The 18,086-nt window shown below is 49.6% G+C and overlaps 1 protein-coding gene across 1 annotated transcript in view; it reads left to right on the top strand.

Moving 5' to 3' along the window:
- Positions 1–18,086, top strand: part of diaph2 (diaphanous-related formin 2) — a 446,422-nt gene that overhangs the window by 28,737 nt on the left and 399,599 nt on the right. The window contains 1 exon segment of the mRNA XM_064329326.1: positions 4,436–4,540. Coding sequence (XP_064185396.1) covers positions 4,436–4,540 — 105 coding nt within the window.

Below are 18,086 nucleotides of genomic sequence, written 5' to 3' on the forward strand. Positions count from 1 at the left end.
CACCTTGGTTCCTTTAGCAGTGTATGGGGTGAGTGCCCTACTGCAAGGAGAAATACCATGAAATCATTTTTAAGGCTTTCGGCTGATCTGAACTGATAAGATGTTTCTGTACACCTCAGAATTCATCCTCACTGCTGCCATCAGCAATCACATCATCAATAAAGACACGTGAGCCAGTTCCCATGACAGTCATACATACAAGCCATAACATTACATCACATTTATTTAGCAGGCACTTTAATCCAAAGCGACGTACGAAAGTGCATATCTAGGTCACTGGAACAACTACCCCCACCATGATTCAAAGTATGCTTTGGATCGTGAGCAGTTCCTTTCTTTCTCCAAACTTTTTTCTATCCATCACTTTGGTACATGTTAATGTCTGTATCATCTGAGTTTGTTCCAGGACTCTAGTCTTTTTTCACGTACTGCTTAGCAATCTGCCCTGACCGCTCTGTTCTTGAGGCTTACCAGTGGTTTGCATCTTGTGGTGATCGCTCTGGGGTCATTCTGGTTTCAGCTTCTCTTTATTTTCGTCTTTGAAACATCTATCCCTACTTCCTCTTCTTGATCTCTTCGACAGTTGAAAAGGGTTTTTTTTTTTCTTGAAGCATTCCTTGGTAGCCTTGGTCTTTTGAGGTCAACCAGGTTATCTGCCAAGGCTGCGCTATGTTCTTGCTTCTTAATGTACCAAACAGTTGATTACACTCCCATTTGGCTGTGTCTCTGATCGATTCAGATTTTTTAAAATGTATATTTTTCAGCCTCATGATGGCCTGCTTTAATGGCATTGACAATTATTTTGTCATGAGAGGCAACAGCAACAGACACCAAATGGAAATGTTTGCCCGATATGGATGTAAATCCCCTCAAAATAAAATTGACAGTCTGCACCTTAACCTCATATTCTCTGCTTCATTTAAAATCCAGTGTGCCCCATCCAACAACTTAGGGATCAATTGGAAAGCCAACTGAGAGCCAGGCCTAATCACCCAATCAGTGTCCGACCTCACTAATGCTCTTCTTGCTTATTGGAGGCAGATCCTTGCAGCAACGCTCCAACATCTAGTATAAAGCCTTCCCAGAAGAGTGGAGGCTGTTACAGCAGCAAAGGGGAAATCAGCTCCATATTAATGCACACAACCAGTGCTTACTGGGTACAGTGACATTTTTAAGTTTAGAATATTGGTTTTTATCTTCCCCTCACCATTGATATTTGGAGATAAATGGCTGTAGGTGCAGGCGAGCGGCGGGAAGGGAGGAAGCCAGGCGCCGGTGGCTGCCCGAGCTTCCGGACGGCCCCTCTCCTGAGCGCGCCTTCCCCCTGCAGGCAGCGCGGCTTCAAACGACATCACCGCCCCGTAATTAAATAGCACCTCCCTGCGCCCGGCCGCGAAGCGCGTCGAGAGCAACATCAACACGCCGCGCCAAACGAACGTCGCCAATAAAACCGCGAAACGGCTCATCGTTCAAATCCGTACGCTGGCTGGATGGCTGGCTTTCCTTCTTCCGCTTAGTTTTCTTTCTTTCTTCTCTTTCCTTGAGTTCCGCACTTCGGAGCAGGTGATGGAGTCCCCTTCTGTTCCGGAGATGTTCCCAGCGTTAGCTGGGATGAAAAGAACCTCGCTGTTAGTGTGTGCAGTTAGCGGCGCTCTCCGTAAAGTTGGGTTCATGTTGGAGTTTTGGCGGCACTGGCGTTAGCACCAGGGCAAGAGGCTAAAACCACCTTCTCTTGGATAATTCGCTATGGATTACTCAAACTCTGGCAGCTTGGAGATCTGTAACAGATTACGAGCCATTTCCATTTGTAACAGATTACTGTGTTCGGGGGGGGAATATATTTTTAAAAAATATATTTTGTTTTTCTTTGGATGGTCTCCATATTCCATTTCTGTAGCAGACAGACCTTCAAACCTCCATTAATTACCTCAGGAAATGAAAGATGGTTGCGAGCCAAAGTATTATTACAGATTTCAGACGAATGTTTTTCTCGGGTATGTTTCTTAGTTTTATTGTGTATGTGGAGGAGGCACTTTCACTGTTCTTGTCCAGTCCTTCAATGGAACACGGATGCTGATTTTGAACTCAATAACACTCTACACAAATAAAGATATTGGGGGAAAAAACTATCTCGGTTTTAAAAAGAATATGTCAAAACAGGTTTTACTCCCAGTTTTTTTTTTTTTTGGTTTCATCAATTCAAAATTGGCTTCAGAACCGAGTTCAGATTTTAAAGAATATTTCAGAGCTGCGATAATATTCGCACCTGCCTGAATTCTTTGTGGTAGGGGGAGGCCAGGGGATCGCGCCTAAAAAAAGAAACATTGAACTCCACGACTGCTGAAATAATTCCAAAGCAAGGAAGAGGAAAACAAGTTCCCAAATTTGACACAGCAGCGATGGCTAGTTCAGCGCAGTTAGACACCGTAGACGGAAGCTCTGACTGTTATTCCAGATTTATTATGGACTGAAATAATGTTTGTAGTCTCTTGTACCTCCCAACACGTGAATGCATACCTTGCCTCACATTGCTTTCAGATAGCAAAGGTGAAAGTCACAGTGCCATTTTGTCATCTTAATTGTGCCTGGATACTTGGCACAGTAGGTTATTTATTTGCTTTGCAGACATCTTATGAGGAGTCACTTCCATTTTTAGCATAGTACTCGTCTATACAGCTGAATAGCGAATGAGGTCATTCAGTCCCTCTTCAGGATTTGAACCCGTCTCCTTACGGTTGAAAGCTTAATTCGCTAACATTACACCACACTGTCTTTTACTGGTGTTAAAATGTGGCTATAATTAAAGAGGGATCACGCAGGGCTGCATTCACACAGACTCTTCCTCGCGTAGCTGTAAGTGATGGCTCGGTGTGGCTGTGTCACATTAATGAACTGATAAATTAGGAAATTCCTTTTTTCTTTTTTGCCGAACCCAACTCTCGAGCCCATCGGAGATCTTCCCTCCATTCATACGTTCGCCCGCCCGCCCGAGCGAGCGAGTATTTCTAACTACGGCTGACAGCCGGGGCATCGTGGGATTGCGCTATCCAAACCTATGAGGATGCAATTAATAATAGATCATAAATCATTTTTAGCAGAATGCGAAGGGCTTTTTTTCTGGCTGTGCTTGATGAGTGCCCTGCAGGCCTGTAGCTCGCCTCCAACAGAGAGCTCTCTCACATTTCCCTCACTGCTACACGCTCCTTTATTGAATGACAATTAACCAGCCAGTTATCAGAGTTCAGAGATTAATCAGAACATTATCTGTCCAATAAGGAAAAGATCATTATAACTGTCGTTTTCTTTTCTTTATTCTTGATCAGACCAACGGTGTTAATTTCTTCCGAGAAATGTGCTGAGACTGGAGGTGTTTAACTTGTAAGAACGCTGTTGCTTTGATGCATTGCAGACGATGCATGTTGCCGTGTCTGTATTTGTTGAAATGCCGTATCAACTTGTTTCTTGCAGGTGAAATCAAGATGCTGTTGGGAAACTTATTTTTATTCATTTCTATTTTCCTATTCAATTCTTTTCAATTCTTTTTCCATTTCATTTACACCGCTATATTAAGCAGCACTGATGAAAAGATGTAAATATCGGCAGGAGAATATTGTAGCCGCCGCAAGCCATACATATGCTGTTACAGGTCATTATGAAAGGCCAGCAAGATTCCTCCTGTTCAACAAAAGAATGCGCACTTCCATGTCCGCTCACTAGAGGGCAGCATGTGCCCGCAGCACGCTCTCTGGTGAGCGCTGAAGGAGACGTTTCGGGCGTGTTTTCCTCAAAGTCTTTGTCTGAGAGTTAGCCCGGTAAACACGGGCCCTCCATTTCGGTCTCCCCGCATGTACCCGTCCCGTAGGCCTGCAGGGCGCGGCCGCGCGCCCGTGCTCGGGCCCCTCGGTGCCCGCCGATGCGCCGCCCGTCTTTGACCCTCGCGGCCCTGGCTGGAGGCTGAGAAGTTAAAGGAACGCGGCCGGATTTCCGTTGCTCTGCACCCACTTAATCAGAAACCAGGCCGGCGTGTAATCCTTGATGCCGTTTCTGGTCCTGTGCCGTCTGTCGTGCTGATCAGGTGTCAGCCTCAGATGGAGTGTGTGTCTGTGCACATGTGTGTGTGTGCACCCGTGTGTGTACATACATTTGTATGCTTGTATATTTGTGCGTGTGTGTGTGTATGTGTGTGTGTGCACCCGTGTGTGTACGTACATTTGTATGCGTGTATATTTGTGTGTGTGTGTGTATGTATTTGTGCGTACGTGTATGCGTGTGCGTAGGTGCCTGTGTGTGTTTGTGTGTATGTATTTGTGCATATGTGTGTACATGCATGTGTGCCCTAAAGCCTTGTTGTGCCCACTGCCCCACACACAGCAGTGTGGCGGTGTGAAGCTGGCCCCTCCCCTCACACTCGGCTCTGTGCTGTGCCGCTCCCCAGGAGGACATGAACCTGAACGAGGAGCGCAAGGCGCCGCTTCGCGGGAAGGACCTGAGCACCAAGCGCGAGATGGTGGTGCAGTACATCTCCGCCACGGCCAAATCCGTAAGTGAGCGGCCCGCTGGTGGGGCCGCGCCCCCGTGTGTGTGTGTGTGTGTGTCCGGGAGCGGAGGGAGTGTGAGTGTGTGTGTGTGTGTGTGTGTGTGTGTGTCCGGGAGCGGAGGGAGTGGGACGAAACACACCACGTTTTCCAAGACAGTTGGGAATAATGAGCTTAACCTTGTTCTGCTTCCTGCTTTCCTGCTCCGCCCAAATCTCCTCTTTTTATATTGTACTTCACCATTCCTTGTTGCTTATCCAATCACTTTTGTTATAGCGCACTCTGAAACGCCTTGTTCTTGGGTTCACTATGCTCATTTGAACTTGATTCATGCCCCGCCCCACTCAATGATCTTAAATGTGATTTTTTTCTCCCCCCCCCATTTTGATAAACCAATAAATACTGCAAATCCAGCATGCTCCGGGAGTAATCCCAGGATTTCAGGGGAGAGTCTTGATATTCTCTTTTATGAAGTGGGTGTATAGAGACATGAACATCATTCAGGTTAGAGTCACAGAGAAAGAGAGAAAGAGAGAGAGAGAGAGAAATGATTTTTGTCCGGACCGTTTAGGCACGGCTGTCCTTCACGATCACCGTCATTGTTATTGATTTCATTTATTGTGGTAACGAGAAGCGATATTAATTATAACGATTACCACAACATGATGAAAACGGTGTCCTTCACAGCCCCGATTAGGTACGGTATTTTGAAATTAAAAATTTAAATGTATTCAAATTATGAGCGAGGCTTATCTGGAAGTGAGGTTATAAATGAGAGAGAATGTCTTTGTTGTTCATTCCTCTCTGTGCCGTTCGGGCTGTTCCACCAGACGCTGTGGCCATTTGGACGGTGGAGTGTTTGTGGACAGGGACGGTGCGGCGGTGGCTAGCCTAAAGCAGCTCCTGCGGGAAAGAGCAGCTCTTTAGTGCAGAAGTACTCTTCTCTGCGAGCGGAACCTTGCACTCCTGCAGAAGGCGGTTTGATCTGTTTTCTTGAGATGCGAATAATAAAAAAAACGGCTTGAAGTGCAAAGTGTTTGAAAGCTCGAGATGGATGTTCTTAAATTTAAGTAGCCGCCGAAGGAATCTTTATCAGTTGTTCAGTCTCAATTTATTCCGCTGATTTGGAAAGAAATTTATTTTTTTGCGGCCCACCCCCTCCCCCCTTAGCGTTTTATTTTTTATTTTTTTTTAAAGTGCAGTTTCGAATGATTCGCCTGTTGTGCTTGTGATTGGCAAACGGCCAGTTCCTCCCACACCTTCGCAGAACCCTGCTCCGAGTCCTGCGTGCGGTGCATGCGCACGTGGTTGGCAACAGTTGCTAACCATCCGGTTGCCAGTTGCGACAAAGCCGTGCACGTGGTTGCCGTGCATTTGCCTGTGGTTTTGGGGAACGTGAGAGCCTCACAGAAGCGTAGCGGTGTTTCGGGGTGCCGAGGAAATGGCCCCTGCGGTCGATGGGGCATGGGAACGGTTTGGGACCTTCCTGGTGTGCAGTGGTGACCTTACCTCACTAATACTTGGCTAAATCTTTTTTATTTATTTATTTTATTTCATTTTCACTTATTCTCCTTCTAAAGATGATTGCTGTCATTTGGACTCGCAGGTTGTGGATATTCTTTGTGTGCCTGGTTGCTGCAAAAATTGTTCCCCCCCCCCCCCCGTTTTGCAGGAAAATGGACTAACGTGCACACTCTTTCACCCCGCTACCTCTCTCCCTGTCTTTCATTCGCTGGGCCCGCGCGCTTTTCGTGGGTCGGGATTGGTGTTGGAGGTGGAGGCGTGGCCATTCACGCGAGTGGGCGGAGCCTGACGGGCGGGTGGGTCGGGTTTATGGCCGAGGCTGGAGGAGGGCCCCGGAGGGCGGAGCCTGACGGGCGGGTGGGTGCGGGTTTTAATTGGGCCGGGGCTCTGCGGAGAGAGGGGGAGCGCCGGGAGGGCGCAGAGGCTCCGCTCTGAACTCCGGCGTGCTCCTCTCCTCACAAACCAAATCCTGCTAAATAAAACGGAGAGGCGCGTAATCCCACTTAATCTGCAGCTAATGCTGTGTGCACAGACCTGTGCAGATTGCACTTAGGGGTGGAGGGCTGGAGCGCAAATATTACATTATCTTCCAGTTCCCCAGCTTCTCTGTCTCTGCGGCTGGAGTTCTGGCGCACACACACACACACACACACGCGCACACGCATGCACACACACACACACCACAACACACATGCACACACACATGCACACCACACAACCGCACCCACCCCACACACACATGCACACACACACACACACACACGCACACGCATGCACACACACACACACTCACACGCATGCACACACACACATGCGCACACGCATGCACACACACACACACTCACACGCACACACACGAATGCACACACAGACACACACACACGTGCACACACACAAGACTACGTCCTCTTAACATCACTCCTTTAAACTCAATAGGGATTCAGTGCAGTTAAAGCCATATGTGGTACATATTAAAAGTGTAAAAAAGGATCCGCCAATTTTCGCTAGCTGTCCCTGAATATTTTTTTAGTTAGATGTACACATGTATATTCACAGATTCTGTCAGTGTTATTTATACATTGTAACTGAATCTCTTTGTATACAAAACCATAAGAATGGTTACAAATGAATGGGAGAAATGCCCTGTTATTAGTGGCTACATGTTCTGTCCAAGGATGTGTCTCTCTATGAAAACGCCGTTTATCACCAGGTAGGCAAGACGGGGAAAATTCCCATTATTCTCAGGCTATCTGCGGCGGCGGCCTCAAACCTAAGCCCAGCGCGGACTGTAACGTCTTTTCCAAAGGAGCCGCGTGTTGCTCTGACCCCCCCGTTCATTTGAAAATTAGCTGCGCGGCAAACAAAAAACCGAATGTGTGTTGGCTGCGGCGCGAGTGTCCCTGACCGTTGCATGGCGGCGCTGCTTCCTCTCTGTGAAACGCACGCGCGTGCGATGATGATGAAATATACGCCCGCGCATGCCTGACGCGCTAACGCCTCGCCCGTGCTAACGCCTCCTTTTCCCGCTCACGCAACGGCGGAAAAGAAACACGCCACTAACCGCTTAATTCCGTGTGACAAGATTATTGTTTCTCTGTGTAATTCAGATGCTCATTGTTTCGTGGGACTGTGCCGACTGTGCTGGGAAGGTGTTTGGGGGTGAATCTGCCACGTCTTTGCTATGATACCAGGCAATGTTGCTATGATGCTATGTTGCTATGATACCTGGCAATCTCCTCACGGGAGCCAACGGATAGCGATTCTATTTGATCAATTTGGCTACAAATGAGAACGCCATTCGATGCCATAATCAGATTTGACAGATCTTCTGTTAGGAGAACAGATCTTCTGTGAGAATTCATCTTACTAGACTTACTCCTGCATTCACAACATTTTCTGGTCAATATGGAAATAGGAGAGGTATGGGGTAAATATTATTTTAATGAACCCAAAGGTATGAGTGCACATTGCACAGTTGAAAAGAAACTAGAATTTTTTAATATTTCATAATCGAGTACAGAGCCTTATTAGTTTATCTCAGCATTGCAGATTGCAGCAATATGGAAGTTAATATGCTGTGTACTTTGGAGGGGTTGAGGGATATATGTCAGTGTTAAGGGACAGAAGCAGACAGTGTTGCTGGGTGACTGCGTTCCCTCCCAGACCCCTTCCCCGAGAGCTGTGTGTTTTCACAATAATGTCTGTACTTTTGATTAAGGTTTAAAACGACACCCGAACCAGCTTCATATGCAGCATTTCAGTAAAACACAATGAGGACCGCTGACTGTTCTGTGACTCGATCTCCAGCAGAAGTTTCACACTTTCGGAGCTAGCGCAGAGGAGTGTGAACGACGGCGCGGTAAAGCGTTCCGTGTGAAATGAACTCTCGCTGCGTGCATATGGTACCTATTGGACGTGCGCGTACTCCTGTTAGAGCTGAATTAACCCTGGGGATTCCACCGTGTGGCAAGCACGCAACACACATGATCACATGATTGTAGGACTTGGCGGTTGCCGCAGTAACTCTGATTTAAGAGGGAGAATGGGAGTGATCAAGATGAATAACCAAAAAAAAAAAAACTTTATTTGCAAGGACGTGCAGCGAGCAGCCTGTTTAAGGGGGCGGAGGCTTTTTGACTTTTTGAATGACGAGCGGCTCACTCGCCGAATACATTTACTCGGCTGTCACACGCCCGTCTCGCCAGCCCCGCCCCTCCCCTCCCGGCCCGGCCCGTTTTCCTAACAGAAAGAACGCTCGCAGATTCTAAGAGTAATGCTCTTGGCAGGTAACGAGGTTAACGCTCAAAAATCACACCGACTGTGTCGTCCCCAGGGCTGCGGTGTGCAGATCTGACACGTGAAGCAGAGCGCCACTGACGGGCGATTGATTTCGGTCTTTCGGTGGGGTTTTCAGCTGGTTGGATTAGCGTGGATAAGGGGTCGTTTAGGGTTAATTCACTACACATCGATCAGCGCAAAAAAAACAATTGGATTTCCTGAAGAATCTCTGTACACACTGAAATGGCAGTAGGTTTTTGTAAAACTACCTACCTTTTTTTTGCCAATCTCTTTCACTGAGCGACTCGCCCTAGAAACTGATGCACTCTTTAAACGGGTCTGCATTGGTGCAAGCTCCTAGACCAGAGCGAAGGGTTCAGACATTTTTAAAAATTCACGTGGTTTTACCCAATTATTATACCCCTTATTTCTCTAAAATAAACAAACTACAGAGGATGTGGTGGGCTGCATTGCTCATAATCATATATTTCCTCAGAGTCCTCAGCCAACCAATAAAATAAAAATCCTGACAATGTAATTTTTCATTTGGTGCCAGTCCTAAGTACACAAATGCATGGGGAACCAAAGCGCTGTAAAAATTAGCTGCACTGTTTTTGGTACGATGGGTTCCTCCCACCAGAGCGTCTGTTCATTACTGTTCAGTAATGAACAGTAATGAACAGGTTAAATTAAGATGCACTGCACGTTAAGTAAGTAGTTTTGTAGCGCGCACAACTTTTAGGGAGCGAGTCACAGTAAGGTCATCAGATTCATGATTCGCCCTCCGGGTGCTCCAGCCTTTGTCAAAACGACAGACATTGTCCTCTTTGCAAACTTTTACACCTCCTGCACTTTGCGTGCTGTTCTTTCACTCGTCCTCTCCGCACAAGAGGGGGACTGAGGCAGCCACAGTGTGTGTAACATGAAGTGAAAGTGCGCTGAACAAAAATGCCTTCAACACTGTAGAAAATGAGTCAGGAGAAGCCCTGGCCTACTAATGACTGTGCTGTTTGTGTCTTTTTGCACTTTAACTCCTCTCGGCTGGCCGCATGCAGATAACTGGGAGCAAAGTAGCGGTAAGTAGCGTTTATTTCCTTGCTTTTTGAGCCCCTGTGTTTATCGTGCGTGTGTGTGTGTGTGTGTCCCTGTTCTCCTTCCCATTTTGAAAAGAGGCGGTTGATTTAGCTGTGGAAGCCGCAGCTGAGGTCATTTTTATGGTTGGGTTTTTTTTATTTATTTCTTATTTTCAGCATTAATATTGCTTAATAGGCTGCAATTTTGGAAGGGCTATAAATTGTCTGTGTAATGTCTGCACGTAAATGGGGAATGCTTTCAAATAAGGAATTTCTAAATTATGCAGCCAAATATGAACCGCGGGCCCTTAGTTAATCTAAACTGCATTGCATTGAGATGTATCGCTGGCAATCGCATATTAGCATTTAAATATTATAACACCAGCAGTGAGCAATGGTTTGCATGTGAATGATCATAATCTGCTATCTCTAATCTGTTTGTTTTAACATATTGCATCTAAATGGCTGTCATTGTGTTCACTCCCTCTTTCAGACAGAACAATGAGAATATTGGCTCTTAATTAGATTTGCCTCTCTCTCTCTCTCTCTCTCTCACACAAACACACACACACACACACACACACACACACACACGAACACACGCACACACACACACACACACACACACACGCCATAATTGAACTGCGGAAAAGGTATTGAGCGCATTCCCCCCCCCCCGTCGTAAACGCTTCTTGTTTAACTCTGCAGTTTGAGCGTGTTTTTGTTTCGGATTACTTTTCAGACGCCCCCCCCCCGTCTCTGATCCACTTTGAGGCGCCGGCGCCATTTCGGAAATGCGTCCGTCGCCGTCTTTGTTGTTGTTGTCACTTAGTTTCCTCTCCAGCAGGCTTTTAAACGGGCCGAGTAATCTGTGTAAATGTACGTTGTCCCGGCGATGCCGGCGTCCCCCCCCACGCTGTAATGTGGTAATTGCGGTTCCGCTCCGGCGGTTTCTCGCAATGCCGAGCCCCGTTCGCCGCGGCGAATCGGCGACTCATTTTTGGAGGAGCGCGGTTATTACTCTCGCCGAGCGCGGATTGTCACTTTTAATGCCGCCGCGTCGCGCGGGAGAGGGCTGGCGGAGGCTTGCGATGATGCGGCGGTCAGGAAGTAAAGACGGGCCGCTTCCTGTGAGTTTAAGCCGGGGCGGCGCGGAGCTTCGGCGGGCCCGTCCCGTTTGAGTCCGGCCCAGTTTATTTATGTTTTTTAAGTTTTCTCCTCGTGCGCGGCTGATGCGAATGAGTAGTATGAAGACCGCTAATGAGCGTCGGTGAATGAAAAGAGACTGGAGAGGATTCAGGAGGACTTCAGGGGGTCTTCAGAGGCTGTTTACTGGAGCCCCCCCCCCCCCCCCCTTGTGCATGTTTGAGTGAGTCAGCTGACCGATCCAGCGCGGTAGCGTAGCTCTCGCGCGCGGAAGCGAGCTCGCGTTCCTGCAGCACGGACGGCTTTCGGCTCGGGGACAAAAAAGTTTGTTCGTGCTGGAAGAAGTGCGCGGGGGGGAGGGGGGGTGCCTCTGTCTGACCTGGCAGACCCTGACCTTTGACCTGGCCCGGCGCCCGTGGTGTGGACCGGAGGAGTGAAAGTGGGCGCTGACATCTCCGACCGCTCCATCGCAGAGTTATAAAAAGAAATGAGAAGGAGACAGCCTTCCATCACACCGCTGGATAGGGGGTGTGAGGGGAGGGGGGAGGCCAAAGGAGGGAAGGGGGGGGGGTTGGGGCTGTTGGGGCGGTTGTGGCCCTCCTCAAGATTTGGCATTTACACTCTGCCTGCGCTGCATCGACGCCGCCCGCGGCACACGCTGAGGGTCGGGGGCGGGGGCGGGGGCGAGGAGAAGCGCCCACAACATTTATTCCTTTGCCTCAAGCGTGAAATTTCTGTCATCTTCTCCAGGTAGCGTGTTTGGGCTGGGGGGTGCGGGGTGCGGGGGGGGGGGGATTCACTGAAGAAGACGTGCTGCAATGTCTGATGCAATGCCTGTGTGCAGAATCTCATCTTTGACCGGGCCTCTCTGTGCTGTGGGGGCCGGGGTGCAGGGGCTCGGGGGTGTGCTGACCGCGGAGAGATGCCTGCTAGAGGGAGGCGTGGCATTTGATTGACGGGCCTCGTGGTGCTGCTGTGCGAGGCGGCCATCTTGCGTTTAAACTAAATCGCAGATGCTGCTCTGATGCCTGCTATAATCCAGCCACGGAGATGTGATATGTTACAGGCATATGAAACGCAAAGCTTTGGGGCAACACATCTATCGCTTGCCATATGACGTTCTCCAGGATGGATTTGGGTGAATACAACTTTGTGGGAAATCAGCATTTGTATTTGCAGCCTAAAGCAAGCAGATGTTTTTTAACTATTACCGTCATAAAAACAAAATGACGAATAAGGGGAACCGCGGGCACAAATGATCTTTATATCGCTGTTTTGTTTTGCGACCAAATGTTGCGCTTGCCCCAAGGTCGGCGAAGACAGCGGCAGTTGCTCTCTCTCTCTCCGATCCCGAACAGCGATAGACCTCGGCAAGGCCGCGCTCTCCTGTCTGAACGTGCGGTCATCGCCATGGTAACGCTCTGCCAGCGGCGAGCGGCCCGGAGGGACGGCGGTATACAGAAATCTCAGACCTGCGGGATCTGTGATATTCATGGCGGCGCGGCGGGGCTGAAAGAATAGCGCTTTTGTCGCGGGAAATAATGGACAGAGCTGGGGGTTCCCCCCCCCCCCCCCTCCATCAGCACACACTGGGAATCAGTCACAACCTTTTCACTTAAACAATTACCAGGACCCGCTCTTAAGAGTGACCTCTCAAAGTGGTGTTGTATTAAACGGACGGCAGCACATCCCTGAGGGGGGGGGGGGGCTCCAGCGCGGTTTAGAGAGATCAAACAAAGCTTTGTCAAGTGAATCTGCTCCACATGGCTCTGCCCCCCCCCCCCACCCCCCCCCCAACCCTCGTCCTCGAACGCTGACCTCCTGTCACAATGAGGAAGGAATAAAGATGATGAGCATCCGGATGTGTTTTTCTCCCCTGGGCGAACCCAACCTTTACCCCACCGCTCTTCACCATCGCCCCATTAACCGCACATGCTTTAGCAACGAGCCAAACTGCAAACTCAATCACTGCGGGAAGGTCGCAGCTCGGCCTTTTTTGGGCCTAGGGTCCCGGCAGCTGGGCTTTACTGAACTGGACTCCTGGGAATGTGGTTATTTGGAAGTGACGAGCATGTCTTACCCAGCAACCCGGTGGCCATTGCTCTTGGCGTTTTCCACCAGAACTCTGGCATCTTTAAATTTAGTTTTCACTCGCGTGGTATTGACTATAACTTTTTACGTTCCAGTTAGATGTATACGTGCAGTTATATTCTGAAGGTTTTTATTTTTGACTCAACAGATTTTCTGTTAAATTCCCTGGGGCCCTTGAGCCCAAAACCCGATGCAAAATGTTCCATCGCCCTCGTGTGACTTCTTTCTTGAGTTTACGAGCGGAAGTGAAAGAAGATCAGTCCTCGTTTCAGAGGAGATAGATTTTTACGTTTTAATTTCACTTTTATTCTTTGGGCTTTGCGTCTGCTGGGTGAGGCTGTGTTGCCTGGTGAGTGAGAAGCGTCCTTGACATTTGTCGATGGCTTTCACTTGTTTCGACAGCAGCCTTTGTGCCCAGCCCGCGTTTAATCTTGAGTTACTCGTGCGCTCACCTCTCCTGCTTTGTCTTTTTAAGACCGGGACAGGCAGCAGATTCACCGGCAGTCCCTTTCACTCCCGGGCTCAGAGCTGGAGGGGGCTGGGAGCTGTGCAAAGGCCTTCTGTATTCACATTTACTATTTAAATCAAGGCCAGCGTGCTTAGCCCAGCCCCAGCCCCTAACCCCCCCCCCCCCCCACACACACACGCCCCACGCCCCCCACCCACACCGAGCACCCACCCCCCCCAAGCCGCGGTCTGAAAAGACGTTTTGTTTTCGAACAGTCCATTAATGTTGACCGGGCTGCGCGCGGAGCGGGTTTGATGTGGCGCGCGTCCTTGGCGCATTCAGAACAGGTAGCGGAAGAGGGCTGAATGGAAGAGCTCCGCCGTTGCCCGGGTGACATTGAACTGCAAGGTTTCTGACAGATTTGAGCCTTAATTGTGATGTCAGGCACATGCAAACGGGAGGATTCGTCGAGAAATTGAATCTCCTTTGTCGGCGAGAACGCTAAGAAAGTATTTACTCTGACTGACCTTTGTCGGTTTCTGAAGGACGTAATCACAATATTGCTAATTTCTCCAGCTCCCCTCTGGGTTGTGGGCAGTATTGCTTTTCAGAGTTTACCATCCAGCGTGGGGCTGTAATCCTACGTACAGGGCCCTAATGTGGGACCACAATGAAGTCTTTTAATATTGTGCGAAGTTTGTGAGCTACGTAATACAAGGCTCCTGAGCTTTTCTCGCCATAAAGGATCGGATGATGCGGCTCGCAAATCAAACGCAGTTTTTCCACTTCAGTTATCAAACTGTGAACGCTCATTCGTTATGCTTTCCGGCGTTAAGAAAGCCAGACCGAACGCCAGCCTGTTTCCTGTATCGACTCCAGCGCGTTGTATCCATGGCAGTCGTTCACCGTTACCGCCTTAAACAATGCGATACTGCCCCGGTCGCCCGTCGCCATTCTCTGTGATTGGTTCCACGTTCTGGAAACGCTAGCCTTGTTGAAACGTGCACGTTTTACACGTCTACACATCCGCCCTCGGCCTTCTGAGCGCTGCGCGCTAACCCGAGTGGAGTTCCTCATGCTGATTGGCCATTTTAAAATCGCACGGACCGGCTCACGCCCACGGCAGCGTGCTCAGAGCCCGAGGACAGAAGAGCGCGGTGCGGTTTCAGACGCTTCGCCTTCAGAGTCACTCCTTCAGGTCAGAGCCCCTCCCAGGGGTAAAGAACCCGAGAGACGTTTCTCCTTGGGATTGGCGACCTTGGCTCATCGTGCAAATGGACGGAGTGTAGCACAGTGGGTAAGGAACTGGACTTGTAACCGAAAGGTCGCAGGTTCGATTCCCGGGTAGGACACTGCCGTTGTACCCTTGAGCAAGGTACTCAACCGGAATTGCTTCAGTATATATCCAGCTGTATAAATGGATACAATGTAAAATGCTATGTAAAAGTTGTGTAAGTCGCTCTGGATAAGAGCGTCTGCTAAATGCCTGTAATGTAATGTAATGTAAATAATGACTGAATGACACGGGCAGAACTGTTTCGGAGGTCGCTGTGGTTACGGGGGACGGTCTGCTCCGTGCCAGAGCCGGACCCCGGGTGGTGGGGTCAGGTGACTCGCGCCGGAGCTGAAAGGCTTGGATCTGCATTCTGGGACGGCTCCGCGGTGGAGGATCGTTGGGCGGCGGCGGCGGCGGCGGCGGCGGGGGAACAGCGCTCGCGGTGGAAAGTTTGGGGCCGCTCTGATAGTTGTTGAGTGTTGTCTGTCCTTTGAAGGCTGAGGCATTGCAAGGTCACGGTGCGGCTGGGGGCTCCTACACTCTGTGAATACGATTAGCGAGAGGCTTTGTTTTCCCCTTCGTCTGTGATTATTATTTATTATGAGGCTGTTTTCTCACCTCAGTTCAAGGGGAGGGGGGGGAGGGGGGGGAGGGGATGCTGCCTTTCTCTCGCGTCTCTCCGCTGTGCTCTCTTATGAACTTGCATCTGCATTGAGGAATGTCATTCCAAGACGCAAGATCAGAGGGTCTATTTATGTTTGTCGAGGGAAATCACTTATATTAAAGTTGCGGAGGGGGATGGATTGACAAATAAAACAATATTCATTTTGATGCTTGTCCTTTTCCCGGGAGCTTTATTAATGTGAAGGCTGTTACTTTTCTGCGCACGCACCTTTTTTGCATAGTTTTAATGCTTTTCAGTCAAGCCCTAATTCAGAAATGTCAAGTGAGACGTGATTGATTCGCCTTTAATACAATTTCGGAGATGTTTTATGAAGGATTATTTATATTGCAGCTGGTGTCTGAATTTCAGCATGCGTGTATGAGTGGCAAGAGGGCAAGAGGATTTAAATATGGTCCCTGGGTATTGAATTAAACAGGATTGTAAATGAGTTTGTTCTTCTTGCCTGTACAATCCATACTATTAGCCAGTATTCTGAGTGCGAAGCACGCCAATTGTCCTCTGACAGAAGCTTAGAGTCTGGCTTTCTTCACAATAAATGTTCATGAGCTCACCCTAAGCCCCCCCCTAGCCCCCCCCCCCCCTTCCCCCATTGGCTCATTCAAAGCAACGTGTGGCTGAGCGTGTCAAACGGCCTTTTTGTACATGGTGGAAGGTACTTTTAAGCTTGGAAGCATGACCTTTTAGAAGGTGTAACAAGCCCGGTCCAACACCACCCCCCCCCCCCCCCTCTGTTGAGAACCTGGCCCGCTGTGTGGGGTCTCCTCACAGGCAGACAGGCAACCCGCATTCAGTCAGAGTAAGAGACATGAGTCCCGTTTCGCAGAGGGTGAGGTAAAAGGAGTGCAGCAGTGTCTGCTGTGCTCAGGAGTCATGCATGGGAGACTCGCCGATGGGCACCCTGATGCCCTTTGGATGCCCCCTGTCTCTTTCCTCCTGTCCCTGTGACCCCGGCATCACAGCCTCTTCCTCACCCTCCGGCTGGCGCCGGGCGCAGGGTGACAAGGGCTCAGATGCCAGCACCCCTCCACCCTGTCTGTGGCAGCCAGCGTGGCCCTGTTATGATGGGAAGGCAAGGAGAGGAGACTCCGTTTTAGAAACGTAACAGGGCCACACCATGTTTTCTGCTTTGTCATTGCCTTTCTTTTTGAGGAAGGTAGAGAGAGACTGCACAGCTGCAGTGTGTGCACAGCTGAGGCAGAGAGAGACTGCAGGGCTGCAGCGTATGCACACCTGAGGCAGAGAGGGACTGCACAGCTGCAGTGTATGCACAGCTGAGGCACAGAGGGACTACAAAGCTGCAGTGTATGCACAGCTGAGGTAGAGAGAGTCTGCACAGCTGCAGCGTGTGCACAGCTGAGGCAGAGAGGGACTACAGAGCTGCAGTGTATGCACAGCTGAGGCAGAGAGGGACTACAGGGCGGCAGTGTATGCACAGCTGAGGTGGAGAGGGACTGCAGGGCTGCAGTGTATGCACAGCTGAGGCAGAGAGGGGCTGCAGGGCTGCTGTGTGTGCACAGCTGAGGCAGAGAGAGGCTGCACAGCTGCAGCATATGCGCAGCAGCTACTGCGCAGGGCGCTGCTTCTGATGTCCTCTGCACGAGGGGCCTGGAGGCTGCATTAGGCGCAGTAAACTTTATCGCATATTTTTACAGCCCTGCGCTCGGTATGCATTATGCATTGCAGTTACAGTACCTGCACGAGTTTGCTTTACGGAGCTGCAAAACGCTTTATTCTTTTTCTGATTTAGGAGAGATGTAGGACTCCTGAAACGGGGGGGGGGGTGGAGGCTCCTTTCATTTCTCAGCTCTTCTCCCCGGTGCACATGTCAACAGCGCCGGCCCATTCATTTCTTTTTCATATCTAATTGAATTTCCCCCCCCACATCTTACGCGACTCGGTCTCTGGAAGTGTGATGGCTCTGTCTGTGCTTTGGATCCGGCTGTCCGGTCACGTGTCCACCTCTCAAATGTGTAATCACGGCACATCTGATTCCAGCAAGGTGAGGCACGTGCAGCTCTGTCCAAATCTGCCAGCGTGATATTTTCTGAATTTCTGCGTGTTGGGTAGCACTTTAGAGACGTCTGTCAACGTGCAATTCGGTGTAGAGGCGAAGCAGCTAGTTTAAAAATACATGTTTTTTTTTTTTTTTTTTTTTTGAAGCGTCTGGAGACGTTGCATTTCATTAAAATGCGAGAGCCATAATGAAGTGTTCCTCATAAGGGAGAGGGCTCTGAGGACAGGTTATGATGGTAGGGGGTGAAGCAAGGTTATTTTCTCCCCGGGGTCGAAGGTCGTGTCAATGCAGTAATCCTCCAGCAGTACCTGCGCACACCCCCCCGGAGGCTGGCTTTGAAGGGAGGATGCGCTGTGTCAGTGTAATCCTCCTCTAATAAGGCGTATTGCACTTCACAGATAGCATCTCCTGTGCCTGGAGAGTTCCTGTCTGCCCTGTATCCGCATGTGCGGGAGTGATCATTATTTCCTCATCAACAGCGCGTGAGCCGATATCTGAACGGGGGGAAACTGCGGT

Source organism: Anguilla rostrata, chromosome 3 (assembly GCF_018555375.3).
Source record: "Anguilla rostrata isolate EN2019 chromosome 3, ASM1855537v3, whole genome shotgun sequence".
NCBI classification, from domain to species: Eukaryota; Metazoa; Chordata; class Actinopteri; order Anguilliformes; family Anguillidae; genus Anguilla; species Anguilla rostrata.